The following is a 27,859-nucleotide window of genomic DNA, read 5'->3' as shown; positions in this document are numbered from 1 at the left end:
TAATATGCTTGAGTTACACCTTGAGTGTCACATTCACAGTATATACATTGGGCAGCCCCAACATACAACCCTTAAATGTATATTGTTTTATGCCACTGTGGGAGAGGTGACCAAAGAAATGCTGCTTCTTTTTTGAGGATAAAGTAAGATAAACCCACATAAATGTTAGATGGGAAATGGTAATTCAAAGGACGCAGTGTGCTGTGACACTGATGAGAGAAATTTGTAGAATTTCTCATCAGTGTCACAGCTTCCAAATGGGAGTCAGCTAGTAAAAAATTCTCTTTGTTGTTTGTTAGCATCTGATAGCTCCTTCAGGGAATATTTTATAATAAAGAGTCTCTTTATGTAGCCCACACCAACACTGACTTGTCTGAATTATTCCAGTTTCATGGATTTTTAATCAGCACAGTGCCATAAAAACTATTTTCTTCAAGGACAGAATAATCTCTCAGTGTCTGTCGATTTCAGAACAGGACATTTTTTACAGTTGTCCTTCACCATGATGCTGTCTTTGTCTGGCAAGGTAACAGACATAATTACCCTCTGATTGCAGGGTGGAAAATAACTGCCCTCATAAAGTACACCTGGGTCACTAAACTATTACAGGCTTTTTATGTTGATCTAAACGAATTTGGTTAAATCCCTGGTACTTGGTTGAATATGTACAGTATTGTGCAAATCATATACTGTATGTTATGAAATGTGAGCAAGAATATTGTGAAAGTTATATTGGACACAAAATTGACAAGTGTTGTATGCTTACAGTCTTCATACTTCCTTCAGATGGCATGTACATGTGGTGTCACTTATTGCCATTAAATATGTGCATTTTAATTCATTTTCTTGATATGCCTTTATGAATATTAAAATGGTTCCATGCACAATAACTATACAAATACATTAACATACTTAACATTTAGAACAATTGCGTTTATCCTCCATCTTTGCCCGTAAGAATGAGTCCATTGTTTCCAATCATAGACTGTAAAAAATATGGATGTAATCATCATGATGTCACCCATTGCTTTGTGGACTGCCGTTTTGAAGCCTTGAGTTAAGCAATTTGACTGTTGCCATCTTGGATTTTAATGCTGCCATCTTTGATGTCTTGAGCCAGAAGTGACCATATTTGGACAAGAGATTGGAGCTGACCCTAGCACTAGCTACTAGCTAGGTTAGCACAGTGCATTTACAGTCTGTGGTTAACTGTGATAATGCTTATGAAAAAGATATACTAACCAGAAAAACAGGAGACTTTTTTAAATGACCAAAATGTTACAATTAACTTTCATGAAAAGAAAAAACACAGTTCATGAAATAGGCGGCTATGCCTATTCTGAATCTGTTATGCCATGGTTATTTTACATTAGCAACATTGCTGCTTTAACATCTATTTTTCTCTAAATTGGATCATAATTTGCTAAATGAATATTGTGCTGTATTGAAGAAGACTTGTAACTAGCAATTGAGACCATAAACTCATTAGAAGTAGGGCCATTATCTAATAGACCTCCATACAATCAGACTTCTTTTTGCAACCAGTGGAGTTGCCCCTACTGGCCATTTGAAAGAATGCAGGTTTAAGGTTCATTGGCTTCACTACTCAAACCCAGAGCTACTTGCTTGTTTCCAACAAACTGGTGAGAAAGCCATTTATTCATTTGCATGGCTTAATACGTTTACACTTTGCACACTTTTCCACATTTGCATCACACACCACAGTTTGATGGAATATTTTTTTCATTTAAAGTAGTTGTGTGAACTCTGACATCCCTTATTGTTTGTGCACTGGTGTTCAACAAAGAAATACAAGTTTGTACAATGTACTTTTATTAGTTTATTTATCATAATGTAGAATTGCACCTGGCTATTCCCAAAAATTATCTCAAATACCATATGTAGCAGAGTTACTCTCACGATACTCCAGGTAACAAGCACCTCTTGATCTTAGAAACAGGTGCAACAGTCTGACATGGTGTCCATGGATGTTATTGGAATGTATCAAACCTCAGTGCCTGCATGGTACTGAAGTTAACAGGAAGATCATATCAGACAGATCGTGATGTGTGGTTTTCATATGATCAAAGTCATGTTAATGTTGAAATTCCAGATGCTCACTCAACAAAGTGAATTTAAACAAAATCTCTCTAAACCTTCCATAAGTGCATAAGTCAACTTTTCCACTGTAGATGCTCACTTACTGTAGATACCTAAGAACATGAGTGGTTAGGCACAAGTTGATGTCTTGTTGTGGATGTTTATCAGATTTAAATGACAACCAGCATTCTTGGACCAGTGGATAGAGTTGCACTGGTGAAATCATTCATGTATTCAAGATATCCTTAGCATTTATTAGTAACACACAGTCAGAATCTGTTTATAATCTAGAGGTGGACACATCTTGATTTACATTTACGCTTCATTTCTTACCTGTTTGCAGGAGGTACAGCATGAACTGAATATTGTGAGTGGGGTGTGTAGTGCTTAAATCAAGGTCTGAAGGTCAAACGTTTACTGCATCAGTAGTGGTAAGTGACTATGGGCTTCTTCAGGTACAAATTCCACCTGAGGGCATTTCTTTTCTTTCTTTTTTTGACTGGCAACATTTTGACAGCTTTGTTTTGAGCTACCCCTTACACCTTTAAATAACTTGCATTTTTTTGTTCTCATCCATTACTCTAACGATTGCTGTGGCCAATGAGCCATCTAGCTAGGCTGGGTCCGAGCTTGATGATGCGCCTTGCATTCAGCAGCGAGAGAGAGTCAACGAGTGAGTGAGTGCAGTGTGTTTGTCTGCATCTGCTTTAGATGTTGTTCATCCAACAGTCTCTAAGCTCATTACAGTAATCAGGTTAAAGAGAGGGGAACTGGGGAGTGCTTGGCCTACAGCATGTTTCTTCTGGACTTCCCCAGTGAGACGGAGAACCTCTCACACAGGCTCCAACTGAGCTACTGGGACCCGGCCCTGCAGACGCCTGCTCCTAATGATCGGTTCCCGCTGCTTCTGTTTGTATGAAACCCACACTGGGGTATTCAACTGCACCCATGCTGTCATAATGACCAGCTTGTAATTGTAAAGTTCTTCTGATATTACAGCTATTCTTTTCTGAGTTTCTGATCCACTTATTGTGGTTCACACTAGCACATTTAGTAAATAAAAGTCCTGCTTTCTGCACTTTGTAGTGTTTTTGAATAGATGGCAAATAAACAATGAAGCACAGATGAGTCTTTATTTCAGTTTTGTCTTCACAAACTTAAGGAAGAATGCAGTTAAACTGTGTGAAATGGTTCAGCATTTACAAACGAAGCATGACTATGGAGGAGAGACATCTGTGAGTCACAAAAGCTGTTATTCAGCAGTAAGAATAGTGTTGGTCTTGCATACTGCCACTCCTGTTTGTGCTTCGGTTTTATTTTGTATTTTCAGTTGTAGACTAAAATCTACTAAAATCCTTGAACACTTATTCCTGAGTCTTTTTTTTTAATCTAGCCTAGTGAGAAACTGTCAGATAAAAATCAACTGCTCAGTAACAGTGAGGCAGACACACTTCAGTTGATGTGTAATAGTGACAGCTTGTCTCTTTAAACACTGAGTGTGTGTAGCCATTGAAGAAGCTTCAGTGACCATCTTAAGGACCACTAATGAAAGTCAGAGCTTTTTATCATTCATTGGTTTCTCCTGCTAACTGCACTGCACAGAAAAGGCCTTTTTTCCCCTCTTTTTTTCCCCTGCTTTGCAGCTGACAGAAATCACCTGACCTGGGAACTGCCCAAAAGCAGGGTTGCCATGGCAACCAGCAGATGTGGAGCATGAAATAGTGAGCCTCTGAGTCCTTAACTAAGCATGGCAGCATCCCTTACATGCTCCACTCAGTTTTGTGTAGCTCCTCTATCTCAGTACAAGCCCGGCTACAACATATGGCCAGAGGTGTATCGTTGTGTTTCCCCCTCTGTCCTCATGCTCAGCTGGTAGCATGCAATGGAAGAATTTAAAGTAATCAGCAGGTTCTTGTCAGTTGACCCTGTTGCACAATATAAAAAAGGGGATCCGTGCTGAGTGTGGGTGGGTGGTTAGTTGACCAGATGTTTATGAGGTGGATTTAAGCCAGAGATGTTTGTTTCTTGTAATCAGGAACACTTGGACATTATTTAGGGATGGAAATCCAGTGAGATGGGCGGAAAACGGCAGTAAAAAAAGGAAGGTAGTCAAAAATGATGGCAGAAGACTCCCAAAATAATTAATGTGTCCTTGTTTTGACATTGTCTATCACTTCACACTGTATTGCATGTTTAACTATACATGTCCTAACTACATGCCAGGGGTGAAAAGTAACTGATTGCAAGGGCTGTTGTCCCTGTAATTCTACTTTTTCATGTACTATTCTAAGTGTATTCTGAAACTAGGAATTATACTTTAAATTAAATAAATATTCATTGAGGTTCTTCTCTCTACTACTTATGGAATGGCAAGAATAACAGAGTAGTCTGCTGTTGTGCTGTAATGGCAAAATCAGCAGGATGTATTGCTGGAATTTGACTCTTCCACGCAGCATTTTAGAAAACTTTTTCTCTTTCTCTTTCATGAAATAGATTATCACCACTGTCATGTTTTTGTTATTGAATGTTTATCATAGGTTATATTACTTTCTAAACAGGCAAACAAAAACAAGTAGCACTTCTCCTCACCTGGGGATTGTAGTAGACTATACAAGAAATACTATCTTGTTAAAAGCATGTATGTCTTTGAAACATTCTTTAGAAAAGACTTGTCCAATTTGTTGTCCGGCCTCCTGTACACAGAATCCGCTTGAGGAACTTTGTGAAGTGTACAGTATTTGTCTGAGGGAAAGTTGTTGTATACGCTGTCTCCAGCCAATTTAAACATTTGATTCTCCAGTGTTTTTAGTCCTCGCTGAGAGAAAAAACAAAGCTGCGAGGCACACAATGATACTGTGCTTGGAATGTACTCCCAAGTTAAATGAATAATGGGGGTTTTCGTTTGCCTTGGCCTTGTACAGTTTGCTTTTAACTTTTATTGTTGACCATTCATTCATCATTGTTGGGAGGGAATAGACTCTAGCTCTTTCGTTAGTTAAGGAAAAGGGTCTTGTTAAAGTGCCTGTCTCTGCACATGTACTGTACGTCTTCTGCACTACACTGTGGAGATCAATGTACCAGTACATGATATCATGACAGTTTCTCATTCTCTCAGTGTAGCTCTCCGCTTAAAATGTTGCATTATGTTTCTGTGCTGCTTTGTTGAAAGCAGCAAACTGAAGTGACACTTTCACAGAAAGGTATTTTCATTTTTCAGACACGCTCTATCAAAATGAATCAATGTCACCTCCCTCAATCTCTTTTTTTCTGCTCAACATTTTCCATGTACTTGTGACAGGATAGCTGAGAGGCCCTCTGGGTGACACTGGGATTGTGTAGTCATCTACACAGATAAAGGATCCTATAACATTGTTAAAGCTTTCTCTGACCTTGTCAGCTTGACACTTAAAAGTTGAAATCCGTAAATCACTGCAGGGTGCGTTGTACATCCAGATGACCCTGGAAGCGGTTGCAGCTGTGGACCTGAGGGTAGAGTGGATGTGGCTGCTGCTGCTGCTGCTGTCCAGCCTTATATGTCCAGGAAAAGGTGGGCACAGCAGCAGCCATGGCAACTGCGGGCAGAGTCGCTGATCTGGAAACAATGGGCTGACAACATGGCCTCTCCCTGAACCTCCTCTCATACAACAACATGGTTTCACTCATCATTAACAATGGATTTTATTGTTACAAAGACCATTTTGATTTGGTTATAGATTACCATGTTGGTAAGTGTTTCCTTGTATAATGCTCCACTAAGCCTACTGAGAGTATCGATAATAACAAAATATCTTGTGCAGGAGGGACTAATAGCAAATGCACTTCACACCTGATATGTCCTTAGCTAAATGTTTAGTTTAGAACAGTTGTTCTCTGCCACTGTGTGTCAGGTTTCTTCCGTTACAGCATGCCAGAGGATATAAAATGCTGATAAAGTCCCTTGCTGTATCACACTTTGGAGCGAAGCCAGCATATGTTCCATTCCACTGCTCTTGATACTGTAATCAGCATGCAAGTGGTAGTAGGCAGTCAGCTCCTAAAGTATGAGAGAGACTCAGTGCTAGGGAGGCAGCGCAGGAGGGGGATTGGAGTCACCTGGTTTTACAGGACATGACAGAATATACTGTTTGTGGGAGACCAAGGTTGTGAGAGAGTCGTCTAATCCTCACATCCCCCTGTAGGATGTTCCATTTTGAATATTTATGTCAACAAAGACTGATTAGTTTGTGTTTGGAGGCTGTTTGTGTGTGTGTTGTTTTGCATTTAACTCACCTCACCTCTACCTATCGTGCTGTATTTGCTTATGCTCCATTGTCATTGTCACATGATTCATTACACAGTTTGATTGTGTTGTTTATTTTGCACATGGTTTGTCAGACTGTTTTATAATAAAATGATGTTTGGCAGACAGTTGGTTGTACAGTGGAGGAAACATTGACATACAGTACAAGGACTGGGTTTGACATCTTAACTGTGACCTTTGTGTGTGATGTAATGATTTCACGAGCCTTGTACATATTCTTGCACTAATTACTGTCACATCTGTGTAGTCTTTTCTTGATGCTCCTTAATCTCCCTGTGCGTGTCTTGTCTACTTTTGATGAAATAGCATTTCAATTATGTCATACTGTATTGCTGGCACATAGTCCTGCAATCACTGTGGAGTGCAGGAGAGAGAAGAAGCCAAAGGCTGATTTAATGCAAGTCTCCCAACTGGTTTGAGCGACATGGCTGAAAGAATCTGTCAGAGGACAGATTGGATTTTGCTGGGTAGGATTTCGTTTTTGAGAAGTTGTGTACTGTATGTGGTAAATTTGACTCTTCTCTTTCACAACTCTGCATCTGCTTTTGAGAGGTAGTTCAATTGTCATGCTAAAGTGACCCTTACAAATGGAGTGAAGCTCAGTAAATACAGCAGAATGTGCAATCACAACACTTCATCATATCTCCTCATCTGATTTGCGTGATCCAGCCATACACATAAAGGAGCTGAGTACACTTTGCTGATTGCACATAGGTTGCTTCACAGATGACAGGCGAGCAGTGCTTCCAGATTGTTTGATAAAGAAGGTGCATGTCCATAGGTGCAAAAATGCATCTGAGAGGAGGTAGAGAAGACTTGATGCCGCCAATACTCTCATTCACTTTAGATTGTACAAGGCATCAGAAATTGTACACTGTGGTTCTAATGTTGAGGTTTTGCTTTTCAATCTCACTGCAGTTTGAGCAACAGCCCATTCTGTATGCTGTCAATAACATGCACATTCTGGGGATTCTGGCCCTCTCTTACCATCAGTTACAATATGGTACACTCACACTATTTAGTTCAGATACACTGTGTGCAGCTTATGTCTCCACGGGGTTGATGCTTTACAGCTGGTGTGAGAACTGAGAAGCAACTGTGGCGTTTCTTTGAGAAAAAACGCAAGATGCAAATATGTGTTGGGGAGCTGTGATACTAACAGATAACAGGCTAGCTTGTATCAGTTTTGGTTCACATTGGGTTCATTGTTAGCCTTATTTGACTAATGTGATGTGGTCTTTTATATGGGGATTTTGTGTATATGGGTATTAAATGTGAAACCTCCATGTGATCGTGGGAAGAAAATGTTATCCATAATGAACACATTGTACATACCCTCCATTTGGTACATAGTGAACAACCCACATTGTAGTAGGCTAACCTGTATGGATTGAAGCCGCTTGAAGAACTCATTAAATCTTAAATACAGCATTACATAACTGTCATGAAATAAATATGTCAGGAAAGTGTGCGGTGAAAATGTGGTGCTCAGAAATGGGCTGCAACTAATTATTATTTTCATTATCAATTAAAGTCAGTTATTTTCTTGTATATAGTGAAAAATGCCCATTTTAATTTCATGATGAAGTCTGATCCAAATATATTCAGTTTACTTCTTCAAATTGTCACAATTTAGAAGCTGCAACCAGCAAATGTTTAGCCTTTTTGCCTAAGAAATTAGTAATGATTGTTCGATTCTTAAAATAGTTGGCGATTAACTAATCAATTAATCCACTAATTATTGCAGCTCTAGTTCACCATCTTCATAAAATAAAAAATAATTTACTCACCATGAAAGGGTTTAAAATTCTCCCTCAATTTACATAAGCTTTGGATTAGTAGAGAGCAGCTGATGATGGATTTCACACTTAACTGTTTTTATAGAAACAAATCTGTTAAGTTGTATTTCCTGTGATATTTTACTTAATTGAAATGCATCATAATTTTTCTTTAGCAATCTATTCTTTGCACTCAGATCATTTTTATATTCAAAATCACTGAGCTGTTGACTACATATGTTCAGTATCATTACTTCAGTCTCCCATTGTTATCAGTCTAACATACATGAACAAGAGCCACATACTGTAAAAAAAGATCTACAAAAGATTTATGGGTAGAAATGTTGTTGATAATGATAATAAAATCATCAAGGACGGAGTTCTTTATTGTTTTGGGCTGATCTGCATCCATCAGTGTATGTAAGTGCTGGCTGAATGACTAAAGAACAAGCTCATTGGTAGAGTGACTGCAGCTGCTGGGTGGAGCTCTCATCCTCTAGTAGCTGTTTCTGTCTCCATCTATTAGGAAGCTCATTCTTCACATCTCAATGAGAGGAGGGATGGTACATATTGAATCATTCTGTGTGTTGTAAGACTCGCTGTAATGACTCCAAAGACTGTTAGACTTAAACCAATAGTACCCTAACTGAGATAAGCACATCCTATCCTATCCACGCCCTTCAGTTTACTGTAAGATTTTCTGTCAATTATTTTCTAAGAATTATAATTCAAGAATTACAAACAATTCATTTTAATCTAGAATATAGTCAGATTTTAGGCACCATTGTCTTTTAACATTAGGAAGAAGCAGTCACATTTTATTATGCCTATCATGGTGCTGCTGCAGGACGCTCTACTTTGCTGGATATTTTTAGTGCAAGAGGAGCTGCTCTCTCCTTCCCTGCGACAATGGCAAGATTCATAATTTCTGTCAGCATCTGTGCCCTTAAATTGCATTACAGCAGAATGTGTAGCCCAGAAGCAGAGCCTGTAGTCCAAACAGTGGGTCATATAAGTAGGGTTCATTTTTAAATGTAGCTGCAAAAATAAGTCAGTGTAGCTCAGAATGTAGTGTGTGGGTTTAAAGTCAGAGCGTGGGTTCAGTGCCTTTTTTTAATCTGAATTGAAAGTGCTGCTTGACTAACACTTTATTAAGTAAAAATAATACTGTGCAAGTCCTAGAACAGCTTGTTCATAGTCATCTTGGTGAAATTTAAATAGCAAGGGTCAGCTCTGCTACACAATGCTGTCCAGTGACTGCTGTGGTTCCTGCTGTAGAAATGATTAATTCATTTATGAAACGTACAGAGGATTTGATAAGGATGGAGGTGAAAGCCTAATTGCATGAATTGCATTCAGTCAGACTCCTGATTCGGTGGGTATTCTTTGCAAGGAAAGAAAGCACAAGGATATAAGAAAGAGGACATTTGGAAGTGGTGCATATTACAGAGAGCATGAGTCATTTTACACTCACTAATTGAAAAGAAGATGTGTAATGAACATTAATTGCATTGTTACACTTTCTAAAGCTTCTAAAATAATAACCCTGCTTCATCCATCATTTCCTTCAGTGGCATACAAATGTTTCACTTTCTGCATCAGTGTGCCATAATCATATTCCCCTGATGTTATTAATGTGGTGAAGGCAAGCTGACAGAATGATTTCTCAGTGGCCCCATGTGCTACTTATGTAGATGCCAGCCCTGAGCTATCAAATAGACCTATAATGATTTGCTATATTTGCTGCAAATCAAGTATGTCTCATGATAAATATGTATTTATGATTGTATAGCATACTATTAGGACTCTGCTTTAGATAATCCAAATTAGGAGAACCACTCAAAATGATTCAGCATTCACATCTGGTGGAAATAACACACCCGACCTTGAGATATCTCCCTTCTGCAGATTGGAACAGTAATTAAGTTCCAGGTTTGCAGAAATATTGGCATTGAATATATAAATGAAAACAATAGCAAATATTTTGCAAACCCTCTTTGCTGTGTACCACCATTAGCTGTCTGTGTTGCCAGTAAGCTCTTGTTGGGTCTCCAGAGACATGCAACGGGCGTACGGGAAACGTTCAATCAAATGGGGATAAAAGACTGTTGTTGTGCTCAGAGTATCAGTGCACGATGTCAAAAGGAGAGAAAAGGAGGTGTGGCGCAGTTCAGCCTATTAACATATTATCAATGCACACATACTCTAATCCTGCTGTTCTCAACAGTCCTGAGAACTGCTGAGGTCGGGTTTTACTTGCTAGCTCCTCCATTCAATGCTACTGACATGTTACATGCTTAAATTACACAATAATAATAGTTCACAAGGCTGGGGATAATATGGTATAGTAAACGCCATTTTAGTGTATTGGTGAGGTTAGTGAAGGATGCTGCCACTGTGTTTTACTGCTCCTTTACTGCCTGTTTCATTGTCAAATGTATCACAGCTTGTTAAAATGGTACTGTCATCATTCACAGAGTTGCCCCACTCATCTATTTTCTACTCATCTATATTTCATCCCGCGAGTGGCTGTTTTTATACTCGCAGAAATGGCTGCCTGATAGTGTAAATAAGGCAAGAGATGTTTGCATCTGCATCACTATTTCTCTTTCTATTCACAAATGCTGCTGAAGCAGATGGAAGCTAAAATGTCTTGTTTACCACCGAATCATTACTGTTTCTCTTGTGATCTCAGTCTAATGGGCTGACCTTGAAGATCCTGTTGCAAAGCAGGGGGATGGTTTAGAGTTGGTGCTTTAAAACAGGAAAATTATATTCACTGTAAATACAATTATTTCCTGCTCTCACTTTATTGCAGTTTTTTTCATTCTATTGTGTTCTTCTAGTTGTTTTTTCCCCCACTTTTTCACAATGGGTCAGGAAGGTTCTGTCATCCTAATTAATGGGTAATTAGTAGGAGAGTTTGTTTAGAAAACGTATCTTGTAATTCACACAGTGTAATGCATGAAATGATCTTAACATACAACAGTGTCCTGCCATGTGATGTAAACTGTAGGGGGACAGTCTTATGCAGTATGGGTGACACGTATTGTACAGTGCAGTAATTGCTGTGTGATTGCTGCATTGAACATGTTCAGAGCAGCTGTAAAGTGCTTGTGTGCTCTTCACAGTTGGAAATCATAGAAAGATAGCTTGAGGTAGCCCATGAATATCTCTTTCAAAAAGAAGAACTCATCCTGGCTTTTGTTGCACTTTGCATGTGCTGGCAGGGGTTTACTTTATTGATTGAATAAAAACCGCAAAAGTTGAAGCACCTCTGTACAGCATTGTTGCTCGGTGTCCATGAAGGAATGTTATTCATTTTCATCCACACCCTGCTGTGCTTTCAAGGGTCATTCATCTTCAAATGTGTTGTTCTTTTTGAAACATTTGGTCTAAACGAATTTATCGCAGTTTAAGTTTCCTGTCCTGTTGCCTCCTAGATTGTTGTGTGACAGACTGGTACAGCAGTTGTTGCTCTCAAGCTCTGCACTGCTGCTGGTATTACAGTCAATCATTAGAGCTGTATCCTCACCAGATGGCTCCTGCCTTCCCTGGTCTCTATTGAATTGTCCATGTTTAGACTCCCCAGCAATCTGCTCTTTGGCCATTTTCATGACTTAATATTTAGAGAAGTAAGAAAAAAAAGCCTAATTCAATGCAGGACTCTTTTCGGACAGATTAATGATTGTGACAGGAGATAGTGCTTTGAAATTACGTTTTTAGGTCCACCTGGTGACCTAGAAAGGGTCATAAAATATAAGATTCAACAGAGTCTCATAAGTGAGTTGTTTCTCACTACTCCTGTCTTAGACAGATATCCATCCATGCTTGAAAACAGAGCTAATGAGGAACTGGCTGCACTGGAGTGTTTGCACGAGGATCCCAGTGAAAAATGTGCTCTCACACTACTGTAAGCTTAGGGATTATCATTATCCTCCTGGGTTTCATCATGTGGTTTCTGCAGTGCTTACTCTCTGAAGTGACTGATGCTACTCACAACAGCTCCTAAAGTGACTGTTGCTTTAGCAGAAGACCTACATTACTGTAATCTTAAACTAACATCAGCCATCACAGGTAACTTTGTCTTGGAGACGGATGTCGCTGAAATCCTTGAGAAAGTCCCACAAAGATACAAACATTTTATCTGCACAATAGATAGCCTATATTTGGCTTGCTGTGTTGTCATTCTGGGATCTCAAGTTGCTTGTCAAAAGGAGAGTATGCTGGATGACAAAAACTCAGTGGGGCTTCTCTGCCAGCCTGTATAGAGGAGAGCTCATGCGGTGCCATTACCCCTTCTTCTTTGTGCTTGTCTTTCCCATTTTGTATGAAGAAAAACTCAGGGAAGGACAGGGGCTATTGGAGAGGAACCCAAGGCCATGACAGTGCTGCAGGCAAAGGCGGGCTCATTCACAACTCCAGCATTATAGAAAATTGACTTTGCAGACTGTCACTGCTCTGCATCAAAATGTCCTGTGGATGAATAGTGAATCCTGAGCTAAAAAAAAACAACCTTTGTTATACATTATGGCTGAGATCTGAATCATGTCAGGGTGAAGATTTGAACTTGTGCCTTTAACTTTATATCCAACTGGTTAAAAAAATGGTTAAAAATACTAAAATTATTTTAGTGTTGACGTAGTATTATAATAACATGAGTGCTATATTTATACTGATATATCTTCTCCCCGCAGGCTAATTTTTGTGCGTAAAAAAAAGAAAAGAAAAAAGGAATAACTAGACTGAACATCTATAAAGTGTGTAAGTAAGAGGCCTCCCTAGTATAGATGACCCTATATATCATGCTCATTCCTCTCCCTGTGGAAGCCAAGGTCAAGGAAGAGGAGAAACCCTCTGCAGTATCAGTCTCTTCTCTTTTTTCTGCACATACAGTATGAGAATATCTGAATTGATTCACCCTAATTGCAGTATGTGACAAAACACCCACTGATTCGTCTCACAGTGAAATCTGCTTCTGGGGGGGACTGCAAGCCTGGAGAAGTGCAAATAATGATGCAGCAGTGGAATGTCATTTTTTGTGTTTTGACTCCGCTCCTGTTATTCGTGCCGATTAGAGTGATTTGCACTGTTTTTCCCCTTTTTCTGCTGAAAGGTCATGTTGTGTGCTGTAGTTGGGCTAATTCTACATGCACTGCAATCAGGCAGAAAATGTCCACACACTTAACCCTTTAATATCAGACCAGTGGGGAAGAATGAGGAGCTGCTCAGGCAGGGGGTACGCTGTAACACAATTTCAATTTCACAAGTAAAAATTGTACCAGAGGAGATAATTGTGATGATTTCTTCTTTGCCTTGTGGAATTATATTCTGCCTCTGAGACTTCCGCTTTACACTTTCAGCCGTGATTGTTCTATGAGAGGACATTTTAATAATGGCCTGTTGATGCCAGTCGTAACACAGACCGTTTACTCCGGATATTGGCCAGCAGTATGATTTTAAACACTCTGAACCTTGCATAATAGTTCTGCTCCATGTGTTTTTCAGGTAGGTCGGTGAGGCCATTATACCCTCCAAGATGGTGGCCTTGTCATTAAAGATCTGTGTGCGCCAGTGCAATGTGGTGAAGACAATGCAGTTTGAACCATCCACACCTGTGTATGACGCCTGCAGAATCATCAGAGAACGAGTCCCAGAAGCCCAGTCAGGACAAGGTTGGTAGATGACTCAGAACATCTCATTTACATAATGTAAATCTATAGGCGTCTAAATTTGCATACACTGTTTCACTCTGTGTTTCAGCCTCAGATTATGGCCTCTTCCTGTCTGATGATGATCCCAGGAAAGGAATCTGGCTAGAGTCTGGAAGAACCCTGGATTACTACATGCTGCGAAATGGAGTAAGAATAAGTCATATAGTCTGGGGTGGAGAACTGTCAGCATCATTTATCATCTCTTAAAGTGATTTACACTTACTTGTGGGAACTGAGATATTTATGCCTCGCTGCTTGCTGGGAGCAACTGCATCCTACTGACGAGAATCATCAGCCATTTTTGGGAGGGGGTGTCATTTTGCTTTCTCTCTTTTCTTACAGGATGTTTTGGAGTACAAGAAGAAACAGAGGCCGCAAAAGATCAAAATGCTGGACGGTGCCGTTAAAACCATCATGGTAGATGACTCGAAAACAGTCGGGGAGCTGCTTGTCACCATATGCAGCAGAATAGGTAAGTGATAGTCTCCCTGTACTGCTAATATGAATCTTGTCAACCCGTCCACGGTATGAATTATTCATCCTCCATTTTATTTTTAGTCAGTAGACTTGACTTTTTGCTGAATTGCATTGTTACTGTGTTATTATGTGCTATTGAATTCGTATTTGAACAGCAGTATTTGTTAAATACTTAGGAGCATTCATGTATGCCTGATAAAGTCCTAATCACTTTTTTGTTTAGAAAACCATGGGCATGATTTATCAAGCTCAAACAAGCTTATTTCCAATAAATGATGAAGTGTTGCTCCTAAGGCCCAGACGGTGCCATTCTTGCCTGTCACTGAGGGGTTCCCTCAGCTGTATATTTCAATTATAATGGGTCGCTATCACGCTCATTTGGGTGCGGAGAAGAGGGGTGTGTGTCTGGCAGATAACTTTATTGGAAAATGTTTGTTTAGAGTATATTTTTCTGCTTGGCTTCTTTTACTCCTTGACTCCCATTTTAGTTTGCTGGCTCCGTACCAGCTTCCCTACACTTCTGTTTCAAAGCAGAGAGAGAGAGAGGGAGAGAGAGAGAGAGAGAGAGAGAGAGAGAGAGAGAGAGAGAGAGAGAGAGAGAGAGAGATGAAAAAAGAGAATTGCAAAATAGACGCCTTTTTTTCTATCACAACTCAAGTTTTCTCCATCTCTGAGAATTCCCTGGCTAACTTGCTCGCCTTTTCAGGAATCACCAACTATGAGGAGTACTCCCTCATCCAGGAGACGACGGAGGAGAAGAAGGAGGATGGAACAGGGACGCTGAAGAAAGACAGAACGCTGCTGCTGCGAGACGGGAGGAAAATGGAAAAGCTCAAAGCCAAACTCCACACAGATGATGATTGTACGTGCGAGCTTGCAATAGCCTCTTGAAGTGTCGGTGATATCTTGATGGCTTCTTATTTTTACATTAATAAATCTGACTCAACGCCACCATGTGGACATGTGCTTTATCACTCAAGTCTAATTTATTGCATGGACATATCAAAGTTTAATGGAATTACCACTGTTATCTTTTGCCCGGAGGACACCAATTACATTTTGAAACATGTGAATATATAAATCACCCTCCAACTGTAGCTGAAAACTAGTTTCCATCTTCAGCAAAAAAAATAACACATTTGACACTTTTCGTGCCCTGTCAAGATTTTCACTTCCATGTGATTAATTTGGTAGATTGTCTGTCTAAACCGATCCGTCTGCACATTTGCCTGGTTAGTTTCACCATCCTCCTCTAGAAACATCTTTGTTAAGTCAATGTCTATTCATTTAATTGCATTTGATAATAGAGTGTGTGTATTGATTGAACAGTGAACTGGCTGGATCACAGCAGGACATTCAGAGAGCAGGGAGTGGAAGAAAGTGAGACTTTGCTGCTCAGACGCAAGTTCTTCTATTCGGACCAGAACGTGGACTCGCGGGACCCTGTCCAGCTAAACCTGCTCTATGTTCAGGTAAACCTATAACACACTCCTTATACTAGTGTAACAAAAAAACTCAGAAGAGAGAATTTATTTGCTGTTACAGTGCATATGACTTTTTTTGCAGAAGAAACAGGAGACAGTGTAATTTGACTCAGTAACTACTCTATGAAGAAGTGTTATCCAATTTTTGGCCAGGTCAATGAATTTGGATCTAGTTGGACTTGTTTCTTTGGTCATACAATGGCACAGTGATGTAAATTCTTACATGATCTCAAAGCTCTCTATGATTCCCACCATCGCACACTATGTTTAGTTTTTCATCTACATACATTAATTTGGTAATCAGCCCCATTGCTGTGCCTTGGGTGGGCTCTAACCTTAAGATGAGTATCTCTTGGTCCCTCACAGGATTCCTTGAGGTTGCAAACAGCTGCAACACCATACTACTGTTCTTAGAGGTCTGGCAAACTCAGTAAAAAATTGTTTGTGCCCTATTTTCAACATGTAAAAACATGGCAGCCATTTTAGAAATGTTAAGCCTCTGCTAAGTTACCCATGGAAAATAGTTTTTTGTTGTAACTTTAACTAAGCTTTCCAGTTGTGTCCTCTTATATTGCCCTGTAAGTAGCTCTAAGGTAACACATATCTTATTCTACTTCAATTTATTTATCATCTGGTTTCAATACTTTATTAAAGACAAGTGATGTTTACACTGAATGGAATATCCTCAAATTCAGCCTGACATATTTAGTATCTGTGTAAACTTTGGAATCTCCACTACTACCTTAAATAAAGTAAATAAAGTAAAAAAGTATATACACTATAAAGGCTGAATGGCTGGAATCACTGGCATTGAAGATGTAAGAAATAATTGTCAGAAGGGGTAGGAGTTTTGAGAGGCAGTGAGTCGATGGGTCAAATATGAAGTATGTATCTGGTGGGTGGATGTTTTATGGACTAACTGGAGAAATGTAGTTAGGTTTTGGAAAGATATGTCTGGATGAGGTGGTGTGTTTTTCGTTAATTCGTTTATACTTCTGGGGGGGGGGGGGCTGACTCCTGGACTCACACAGCACAGTGTGCAGTACCCAAACGCGTGCACGCACACACACATACACACACACACACACACACACACACACACATTTGCTTAAGTCACTTTTGGGGTAATTGCATAGACTTCAATTCATTTTCTGGAGACCTATCCTAACCATAACCACTGATCACCTAACCGTAACCCTTACTCTAACCTTAATCACTGACCCAAAAATCAGCATTTTACCAATGGGGGACACAGCTTTTGTCCCCAAATGCAGAAGCCATCTTCAATTAAGTGGTCATAAGTCTAGTTTGTGTCCCAGAAAGAAACCTAAGTCATACTTACGCAGACACATAAGGCTTACCTTAACCTTAACCATCACCACTACTTGCCTAAACCTAAACCTAAACCTTACCTTAACCACTGACCCAAAAATCTGCTTTTGTCCACAATTGAGCAAACTGTCCTAATTAACTAGTCCTATGTCTGAAATTTGTCCCCAAAAGTAGCCAACAACAGACCACACACGCATAAACACGACATACCCTGTGAGATAGAAGAAATACACAAAAATACAAAATCTCTGCAAAATGAACACTCACTTAGAAACATATAGTGTTGTAAAATATTTATAGTTGTTTGACTCTCTGCATCTTTTCAATCCCTGCTGTCTTGGGAGTTACTGAATATGTTCACAAAAGCCATCTAGCCATCCACCCTCTCTGTCTGTTCCTGCTGCTCTCCTCCCTTCTATCTGTCCGTTCCTGTTTTGGTCTCTATTTTTCTTTCCCTCAGTTTCCTTCCCCTCCAGTTCATCTGTGTCCACTCCCTCTCCATCTCCTACACATTCTGACATAATCGCACACATCCACACCCTCTTACCCTGGCACACATTACAGCGCAGTGCATATCATGCTCCTCTCAAAACACAGACTCATATTTCCTTTCACAATAACAACCCCGCCTCCAGCCCCCGCCTCCTTATGCGTCTCCATTGCCCTTCCCCATCCATCTTTTCCTCTTTCTCTCTCAAACAGAATCAGATTGTTACACAGGCAGATCACAGAGCCTCTTCGCATGGCAGTAGCTTGAATTTGTCACTGTGTTAAAAAGGCCAAATCTTTAGCAGAGTGGAGCATACCCCAGGCTCTTTTCTTTCTTTTCCTCTGATTTTCTTCATCCATTTTCAAGTTTGTAATAATCCCACAGCTTCCTATTCACATCATTCACATTTCTTATTACTTTTAAAAACAACTGTGCAGATGAGGATTTTATAGTTGTGTAGTCTTTTCTTTCCTTTTTCTTTTTGATAGAGCATCCTTGCGAATCATCAGTGAGCTCAAATGTTTATTAATGATTTAAAGCTTCCATGATTTCAAACTAACAACCCCCCCCCCCCACACACACACACACACACACACACACACACACACACACACACACTCACATATTGGAAGCTCTGCCAGTAACAGATTAATCTCTTTCTCTACTGGGCCACTCCCTATCTGTCATGTATTTGTGTTAAGAACGGGATAAACCTCTGGAGCAATAGCATCACCCCCATGCGTACTGCTCTATTGCTTCCATTTATGCTCACTTATACACTACTTGTACCAGGAGATGGCATATCCCAAAGCAGTGCCAGATGAGGAATTTGTGCTGCTTTATTAACCCAGAATATGTTATCCTACACAAAGTACCATCATTTATTATGTTTGTACCAACAATAGTTATGTAAGAGTTGATGATTAAAAATGATGATTTCTGGTATTTTTTTCTTTTTTAGGATATTTATTCAGAAAATGTAGGATTTGGCTTCAGAATAAAACTGTGCCATGCAGGCCATGAAGCTGTTTAATATCCCTTTATGCACTGACTTACTAGCGAGCATCCTGATCGAACCCTCCATGCGTTTAGTTGCCTTAGTGTATTCCTATGTCAGCATTTATATTTATGGCTGTATTATACTCAGTGCTCTGCACAAGCCATGGTGGACTGGTTGACCTCAGTGTAGCCTCACGCTCACAGCTTCTGATGTCTTGTGCTACACTTCCACTCATGCAACTCTATTGAAATGTCCTATTTGCTAAGAGAAATTCAGGGTTTGGTCTCACTGTCTCGTCTGTTAACAAATATAGTTGGATTATACTCATGTCAGTCATCTGGCTAAACGAGATACTGTACCTGTATGAATATAGCATATAATACCGGACTAAATAATAACAGTTTCCTCTACAAAATTGTTTAGCTGAGGTGATAAGCCACTCAGATCCTGACACATCTCATCTTATAATCAATGTAATTTATAGATGAACACCAGCCAAACTGAATATACATACATTTTGCAGGGTTAAATAGTGCCTCATCTTCCTCATATTTCAGAACAGTATTTGTTTTATATGATTTCAGTGGAGGTGGTCGTTTTTAGGGTGCTACTAAACACTGCAGGTAACACTCACATAGCAAAGCAGTGAGTAGTATCCCAGTTTAGAGTCTTATCCTGGCTTTGATTCAGGATATTGTTTATATGCATCATAGAGAAACCTGGTTATTCATCCCTCCGCTAATGACTCAATTTATGTGACACTATCCAGATTTGGTCTAATACTACAGTATACTACTACAGTCTAGTGAGCAGAGTGCACCAGAGTGAATGGCATGTGTGAGGGCTAATTTTAGAGTGTCTTCTTGTGTTCACTAAGAGCTTATGTACTCCACTGTGAATTGCACTGGGGAAAGGACTTGATTGTGAGTGGAGGAGATTGTTGTCCTCATTACAACAGTAAGCTGCTGCTTAGTTTTTCATTGATGTAATGGGACGTAAGAATGAGTCAAGTCCATGCCGTGTGCTGATATGCTAATGCTAAAAGCACTGATGGAGCCTTTCTCACTGTCAGCAAGGCCTCTCAGCTTTTGGAGCCATTAATTTTGCAGCAGTGAACTAGAAAGAGAAGAGAGTCAGAGATGACAGAGAGGGAGAGTGAGAGGCAGAACTGACTGCCCCCTGGAGAAAACAGCACATACTGACAACCATTTGAAAGATGTCAACAAAGGCTTCTCTCAGCTCATCTGCCTAAATGATAAAGATAATGTAGATAGCCTGGCAGAAAAGGCATTGAAACATAAGTGATGTCTCAGTAGCACCAAGCAAGCCTTTTTTTTTTTTTTTCCTTTTTTTTTCTGCTGAGCGAAAAAATACATTCAGTCATTAGATTTCTTAACAACATATTGGAGGCCAGTCTGTATTGCAGATGGGGTATTGTGAATGAGATGCATTTCTGTATTTGTTTTCTTTTTTAATAACACACAATGGACTGTTATGACAAACTGTTGAAGCAGTTACATTTGAAAGCCGGCAGAATGGCTTTTATTGTCAAACAAATCTCATTTGGCTCCCCTGTGTGGATAAGTTTCAGTTATGATGCCCCTGCTCTAGAAATACACATAGTCATTCACTCAGAAGACATTATCAAAGCACACAATGAAGCGCTCATTTACAGAGATGTGTTGGGTGCATTTTGGATAATTCTGCCTTTTTAATTCTATTCTTTTTCCTAGATGTGTGTTTCTCCCTTTCAGTCACTCTGACCAACTTGTTTCTGTTACAGGCTAGGGACGATATATTGAATGGATCCCACCCTGTGTCCTTTGATAAAGCCTGTGAGTTTGCAGGGATCCAGGCTCAGATCCAGTTTGGACCCCATGTGGAGCACAAACACAAGCCCGGATTCCTGGAGTAAGCTTTATTTTTTATCAAAAAGATTCATTAACTCCAACTTTTATAATCACTCTCTGTTGTGCTTTCAAATGTTGGCTGTTCTTCACAGCCATGCATGTGCAGTGGTTATCTCCCTCTGCTTCAGTACATGCTGTTACTTCATGGATTTCCTCAACTGGAAAGCTCAGGAGTGATATCAGCTGTTACAACTGTTGTGTGATATGTAGGCAGTAGGGCAAGAATGACCTCATATGCTGAGGTATGTTAATAGGAAAGGAAATGCCTGTAGCTCAAATAAGTAACCATGTAAAAATGTCATTTATCTCCATAGCCTGAAGGAGTTCCTACCTAAGGAGTACATCAAGCAGCGAGGGTCCGAGAAGAAAATATTCCAAGTATGTACATTACATGGCTGAAATGTTGCATTTAAAAAATAGTGTCTTTGAGACTCATGGGAATTATAGTCATTTGGTCTCTGTTGAGGCATAAATTGACATAATAGAAACCATGTTCTGTAGATCACAACCCTTCAGGTATATAACAAGATGTAATGATCATTCTGGAGCTGGAGATGTCATTGTTTTGTGTCCAGGACCATAAGAATTGTGGAGAGATGACGGAGATTGAAGCAAAAGTGAAGTATGTGAAGCTCGCCAGGTCCTTGCTGACATATGGAGTGTCCTTCTTCCTGGTGAAGGTAAGAGCTAAAGCAATGATAATTTACACCCATATAAAAGGTAAATTAGTAAAAAAAAAAAATAAGAAAAATATCACCAGTTTATTGCAATAACCTAATTGCATACATTCATTAAAAAGATATTTTAGCCATTTAATGATTTCATTAAATTGTTTATTGTTTTGGGGGGATTTTATTTGTTTGGAGTGTCAAAATGAATCGGCACGAGATGATGGAAGTAGAGGATAGCTTTGTGGTGCACAGTGACTGTGTTTCCTGAAGCACGCTCTCAGCTCAGGTGTTATATCCAGAAAAGTCAGCTGTTTAAATAGACGCGTACCAGCATCTCTATTATCTCCTATTCTACAGTCTAGTGTGATCAACTCTTTGGCTAACAGCGCTGTCAAATTTTTATTTCTCTGATGTTTTCACATCACGAATGATGAAAAACAGCATTAAAACATGAGTCTTAAAACACAAGGTAAAACTTGCGACTCATATAGGCTGTTCTATCAGTTTAGTTTGGGGCAACTGCTCTGAAGTTACACCTGATTATACTGTAACTGTGGTAACCAGGCAGTGATGGGCCTCCTGAATTTGCATCCAAAATGCTGTTAAAACTGACAATCCCTGTGACACATTAGCCACAATTTTCACATGGTCCAGCCATATACTAGGTTTTGACCTAGTCTTATTTTTAGACTAGGTCTAAGATAGCAAAAAAGGGGGGTCATATGCAGCAAAAAACACTAGCATTCAGACAATCACATATGTTATAAACAAACCTCCAGGTTCATTTATGTGCAAGAACAACAATGGCTAATGGTAAAAACCAAACTGCCTGTTGTCAACGTCCATCATAATTTACAGACCAACTTCTTGGTTCAACTTTGAGTAACTAAGCCAGAATAATGCAATGCAGTAAAGGGTTATTACTGAAAATTCAGGAACGCTCTCTTTTGGTCTAACCTTCAAATAAAATGTTATATAATCTGGCTAAACTTTTTTACAAGTGTGATTGTCTGACTTCTTGTATGTCTGTAGCTTGTCTGACTAGGTTGTAGTAATGTTGCAGTGTTTGAAGATCTTGGCTGTAAACTTGGTGAGTACGATGTTCTCATAACTGATAGAAATGGTGGCCAAAGCTACGAAAATAAGAACCAAACATTTCCTAATAATTACTGAGCAATATCAGTTAAATGATACACCTGGTTGTAGCAAACAGACACGTGACTAAAAAACTGATCTGAAATACACTATGCTGTTAAACAGGTATGAAAGCTTGTTGAAAATACCAAAAGCCCATTATTACAAAAAATTAGGAGCTTCAGAGTGGAAGCTTGTACATTTGCCGTTCAATAGCGCACTCAGTGCTGTGAAATACTTGTGACAATAGCAATTCTGTTTTGCTCTGGCTTGGTGAACACACAAGTGGAATGGAAGAGCAGGATATGAATGGGATGAAGTCGCACCAGCAGGTAGTATAAAAGCTCTCTGACAGCAGTTCATTTGGATACAAGATTTCAGGAAAGAGGGCAAAAGAGGAAGAGTGCATTTATGGGCTGTGCTCTTAATGGATGATAAATGGAATGTTTGGCCCTGTAGTTAAAATAGACTGCAGGGTTCAGATTATCTTTCTGCACAAATATGTGTATGCAAGAGTACATGTGCACCTACATATGCCAGCGCTGTCTGTGTTCGATGAGGAAATGTAGTGATGGAGATTTCAAGACTGTTAAATAATTCACTGCAGTTGCACTCTGCTGTTGTTGCTAGCAGAGGCAAAAGCACAAACCTCTGTTTGTTGAAGCAAAGTCTGAGAGTTTATTGTAACCCCTCATTTCTCGTCTGTCAGTCTTTAATCACTGCAGGTTTCAGGTTGCCAAGAGCTCTCACAGCTTTTCACAAACATGGAAATATTGTACAGTATATGGGGAGTAAAGAACCTTGTGTGTGCCTGCAGGCATGCACGCAGATGTGTTGTGATTTCTTCCACAAGCAGATTTTCCCAAACCTTAACCAAGGTTAAACAATTTAAAATAATATCATAGCCCGTCACCCACTTAAGATTAGAAAATCTAACATCCTGCTTGAATTCAACATGGATAATTATGACGTTCAAGTAATGTAACCCAAAACAATGGAAGTTTTTAATAAACCTTTGTGGGTCCCTATCAAGATCACTGGGATAATGTTATCTGTCCTTGTATTTAAGAGCCCTGAGCCTAGAAGCTGTTCCACGTATTGGACTTTGTGTAATTCTCAGAGCTCTCCATTTTGACCCAGTGATACAAAACAATAGCCCGGAGACATGAAACGTAAATTTTTAACTCCCCCGTCTCTACAAACTGCTAATTTTTGTGTCGTCCTCTGCTCCCCTGGAGGGGCGCAGAGTGTAGGCTCGGCCTCTTAAGTGAGCTGTAATAGATTTTCAGTGGGCTGAGAGTGGAGGCCACTAGAGCTGGTCAGGCAGAGAGCCGGTGGAAGCACCATGCTGGTGTGCTGATAATGACTAGAGCCTGTGGAGACCCTGTTCAATAAAGCAGCAGTTAAACAAGGCTGAACTCTGCTGGGTCAGTTCACAGCTGCCCCTCTCCTCCTCCATTTAGGGCCTCAAGCCACAGGCACAGCATGTGTATTACAAAAGCAGTAGCAGCAGAATGGCACAATGATTTTTGCATCCGTGCCTTGAATGAATCATCTGTGTAGGTGTTTAACACCCACGTAAATGCTGTCTGATGTTTTCCTATCTGACAGGAAAAGATGAAGGGTAAAAATAAGCTGGTCCCGCGGCTCCTGGGGATAACCAAGGAGTCAGTGATGCGAGTAGAGGAGAAGACGAAGGATGTGGTGCAGGAGTGGCCACTGACAACAGTCAAGAGATGGGCTGCCTCTCCCAAGAGCTTCACTCTGGTACTATGTGATTCTATGCATCAAGTCCTCAGCATTGCTTAGAGAGTCAGATGTTATACACTCCTGATCCTGTGTACATATGCAGTTATTCTGTGCTTGGTATGATTTACACAACTCTGCATCACATATTCAGTCTTTATTCTAGTTTACAGTTTACAGCACAAACAGCATCCTAAAACAGACTACAATAGTGAATGTTTTAGCATACTAGCCAGCTATTTTATCTGAGTTGACAACAGATGCCTTGGGAAGAATTGCAGACTTTGGGTGTATTATTAATTTGTAAGCCTTTTCAATTTTTTTACCAGCTGTTGGCAACAGTACTGTCTGTTATCTTCCCATATTGGAAAGGAGTACTACATTTAAAGATTAATATATTATGCAAATGTTAAGAAAATACTCTGAGGTATGTTTGCCAACACTGATTTAAACTCAAAATATTCACTCTTGTGTTTTCTGTAGAATGCTTTGAAGTGAGCAGTTTCGAGATTCACTACCTCTCTTTTTTTTTTAATCAACTCTTCTGAGAAATGGGATGTGCCGTAGGACCCAGTCAATTTTTCTTTTCATGAAATGTAGAAACGACAGAGGTGTTGCCAAGTTTATTTATAATTTCACCCCAAGTTAGGCATTTTTGTAATTTTTTCCCCCATCTCAATCAGACTTTATGGCTCTTATTAGGTGTAGAAAGTTTTTTCAATGATAGATAGATGTTTAAATACTTAAAGGACACTTGGTTTGCCCTGAATCTATATCTCAGCTTTGCCTTAATTCTTTACAAAGGATTTCGGAGAGTACCAGGAGAGTTACTACTCTGTTCAGACTACAGAAGGAGAGCAGATATCACAACTTATTGCTGGATATATTGACATCATTCTTAAGAAGGCAAGTAATTGAAAATACAATTATTTTGAATGAGTGCAGCATACAAATACTTCTTTATACATTTAGCCTTCACTGTTTGTTGCTCTTCTCTCTACAGAAGCAGAGTAAGGATCGTTTTGGCCTTGAAGGAGATGAAGAGTCCACCATGCTGGAGGAATCGGTTTCCCCAAAGAAGTAAGTAGCGCTCATGTATTATCTACTCTACTGTCTGTGCACTATTAAGTGTAGGGTAGTGCTGACCATTCTGATTCAGTGAACACAGTACACTAGTTATTCTTCATGAGTTTAAACCTCACTGTGTAATTGTGCATGTAATTACATTTCAGCCTGCCCAGCATAGTACCCCTAAGAGAAAGAATGTAATTAAACACAATAACAGCACTTTGAATTTGGAGCTTACACCATTCTTATTGGTTAAAGTGCTTCCTTGTATGATTTTTGTTTTTGCAAACCAAGACACAAAACCCAACTTGGGATAGAGATACTAAATGATATCATTTCACGAAAGAAAGCTGCATCATTTGGAAGTTGAGATATCACGCAGGTTAAGCTATCATTTTTTGGAAGCTGCTCTGTTCCGTAATTTTTTATCTCCCCGTTGGTGGCTGTCTCTCCTGATTTTCCCATGTAGCCTAGGGACTGATGGAAATTAAGTTATTGCTGTTTGGTGGGGGGCTCTATCACACAGAGCTTAGAAATTTGTTGTCACTGAAAATCCACATGGCTCTTAGTGAAACCACTCTCTGGCAGAATGGGGCATCATATTCCCGCTGCTTACGGACCAATTGACTGATGTTGTGGTTCTCAACACAAAAACATAATTGCTGCCTCTCAAAACAAGCCATAATTAACCAATGGAGTCAGGAGGATCTGTTAGGCTGGGCAGGAAAACAGACATTTTTCTGTACAATTTTTGTTTTTCTCTCTGACATTGCCTACCCCCTTTGTGAACATTTTTTAGCTTGATCATTTTTTTAATTACAATTTTGTAATTTTCGCCATCTAAATTAGTGGCATTATCATTTGGAAAAGCATTCATAATTTAGACATGCACTCACAAGTAATACAAAAGAAAATTGTCATCTCTAACACACTTCTACAAATCAGTTTGCAGAGCTGTCTAGACATCCAGACAATTATCCAAACATAGGATATGTTCAGATCTCCTGATTTGATTTAGCTCCTTTCATTTGGCTTTTAAAGACTGGACACTTCAACCAGAAGGTAGCAGATTCAATCCTTCCATGCATCCTGTGCATGAATACACATGCACATGTACTGTTCTCTCATTCATTTCCCATACCCTTCTCTTCTGTTATAGGTCAACAATCCTGCAGCAGCAGTTCAACAGAGTGGGTCGCGTGGAGCATGGGTCAGTAGCACTTCCAGGTATAATTCGCTCAGGGTCCATCGGTGGCCCTGACACCTTCAATATGGGTACGATGCCCTCTGCCCAGCAGCAAATCACCACAGGACAGATGCACAGAGGTCACATGCCCCCACTGGTGAGTACAAGCATTTTCAGTTGCAAGCAAAGCAACAGCAAACATGGTATCGCAGACAAATGTTCCATGCCGCATTTTAATATAAAATTGCAGCATCCAACCAGACAATCTGTGCAATTTCAAATACCAAAATAAAATAAAACACGAGGGGATGAGAAAACAATGAAGCACCGCTGCTGTGCTCAACGATCTGATTTTTGAAATATCAGAGCGCAGTTTTGAGGTACATTTTTCTCACATGTATGTAAATCCAATCTACAGTATTTGAAAAACTGTTTGTGATCCCCGCTGTTGACAATGAACCACAATGAACAAAATAAAGAGGGCTATAAGTGAGAAAGGGAGCCCAATGTTCCTCAGATTCATACTAAAATCCGATCTGTTTTCTGTGGTTTACAGACATAAGATTGCAAAAAAGAAAGATTGCAAAGATTGCATAAATTTCACTATTTTGCACCACATACAATACGTGCTATGTATTTCGATTGCTTTTGTTCGATCATTTGCACAGCGTCTCTCTGGTGTTTGTTGTTGTCAGAGTCTGGCCCAGCAGGCCCTGATGGGGACCATCAACAGCAGTATGCAGGCTGTGCAGCAGGCCCAGGCTGACCTGGGACATGTAGATAATCTGCCTCCACTCGGCCATGACTTGGTGCGTCTCCTCTCCTCTTACTTTACTTCACAGTTTTGAAAAAAAAAAGTTCCCCCTCCACACCCATTCATTTACAGCAACTGCTCATGTTCCACTTTTCTAACACTTAGGAATGTGTGCTTTCCGATAGTACAGCCTCTGATTTTGCAAAGCAGAGACAGCTTAGAGAGAATCAAGCTTTCTCATCACATCAACGTTCATATTTTTTCTCAAACATAATTAGGTTGTAGAACTGACTGTAAATATAGAGGCTGTATTTAATGCTTGAGTGTTTCCAAATCCGTAGGTGTTGTACAGCCCTAGTCCTTTAATCCTGCACAAGAAAGTTTATATGACCTGAGAATCACCCTCTGTGATGAAAGCCAATAGCTCTTTTTTTCCTCCTCCACCGAAAGGCATCCAGGGTTTGGGTTCAGAACAAAGTAGACGAATCCAAACATGAAATCCACTCTCAGGTTGATGCCATCACCGCTGGAACAGCATCTGTGGTCAATCTCACTGCAGGTGAGTGCCCAGGAGAGTACTAAACATCATTTTCAGTTTAACTTTACTTCTGCACTAGAATTTGAGGTTTATGAAGTCTGTGATGGACAAATCTCTAAAGGAAATTGTTCTGAAATATTGTTTATCTTTACATTGTTGTAGTTTCTTTCAAACAAG

The 27,859-nt window shown here is 39.8% G+C and overlaps 1 protein-coding gene across 1 annotated transcript in view; it reads left to right on the top strand.

The window, feature by feature from the left end:
• Window positions 1–13,717: 13,717 nt before the first annotated feature.
• The window catches only part of tln2b (talin 2b), a 46,607-nt gene continuing 32,465 nt past the window's right edge, over window positions 13,718–27,859 (top strand). The window contains exons 1-14 of the mRNA XM_062420549.1: window positions 13,718–13,853; window positions 13,942–14,039; window positions 14,235–14,364; window positions 15,076–15,231; window positions 15,699–15,841; window positions 20,459–20,586; window positions 20,900–20,963; window positions 21,161–21,265; window positions 24,002–24,157; window positions 24,941–25,042; window positions 25,140–25,216; window positions 26,364–26,547; window positions 27,086–27,199; window positions 27,595–27,703. Coding sequence (XP_062276533.1) covers window positions 13,718–13,853; window positions 13,942–14,039; window positions 14,235–14,364; window positions 15,076–15,231; window positions 15,699–15,841; window positions 20,459–20,586; window positions 20,900–20,963; window positions 21,161–21,265; window positions 24,002–24,157; window positions 24,941–25,042; window positions 25,140–25,216; window positions 26,364–26,547; window positions 27,086–27,199; window positions 27,595–27,703 — 1,702 coding nt within the window. The remainder of the gene's footprint in view (window positions 13,854–13,941; window positions 14,040–14,234; window positions 14,365–15,075; window positions 15,232–15,698; window positions 15,842–20,458; window positions 20,587–20,899; window positions 20,964–21,160; window positions 21,266–24,001; window positions 24,158–24,940; window positions 25,043–25,139; window positions 25,217–26,363; window positions 26,548–27,085; window positions 27,200–27,594; window positions 27,704–27,859) is intronic.

Source organism: Scomber scombrus, chromosome 6, assembly GCF_963691925.1.
Source record: "Scomber scombrus chromosome 6, fScoSco1.1, whole genome shotgun sequence".
Lineage (NCBI taxonomy): Eukaryota > Metazoa > Chordata > Actinopteri > Scombriformes > Scombridae > Scomber > Scomber scombrus.
This window is presented reverse-complemented; position numbering and strand designations above follow the sequence as displayed.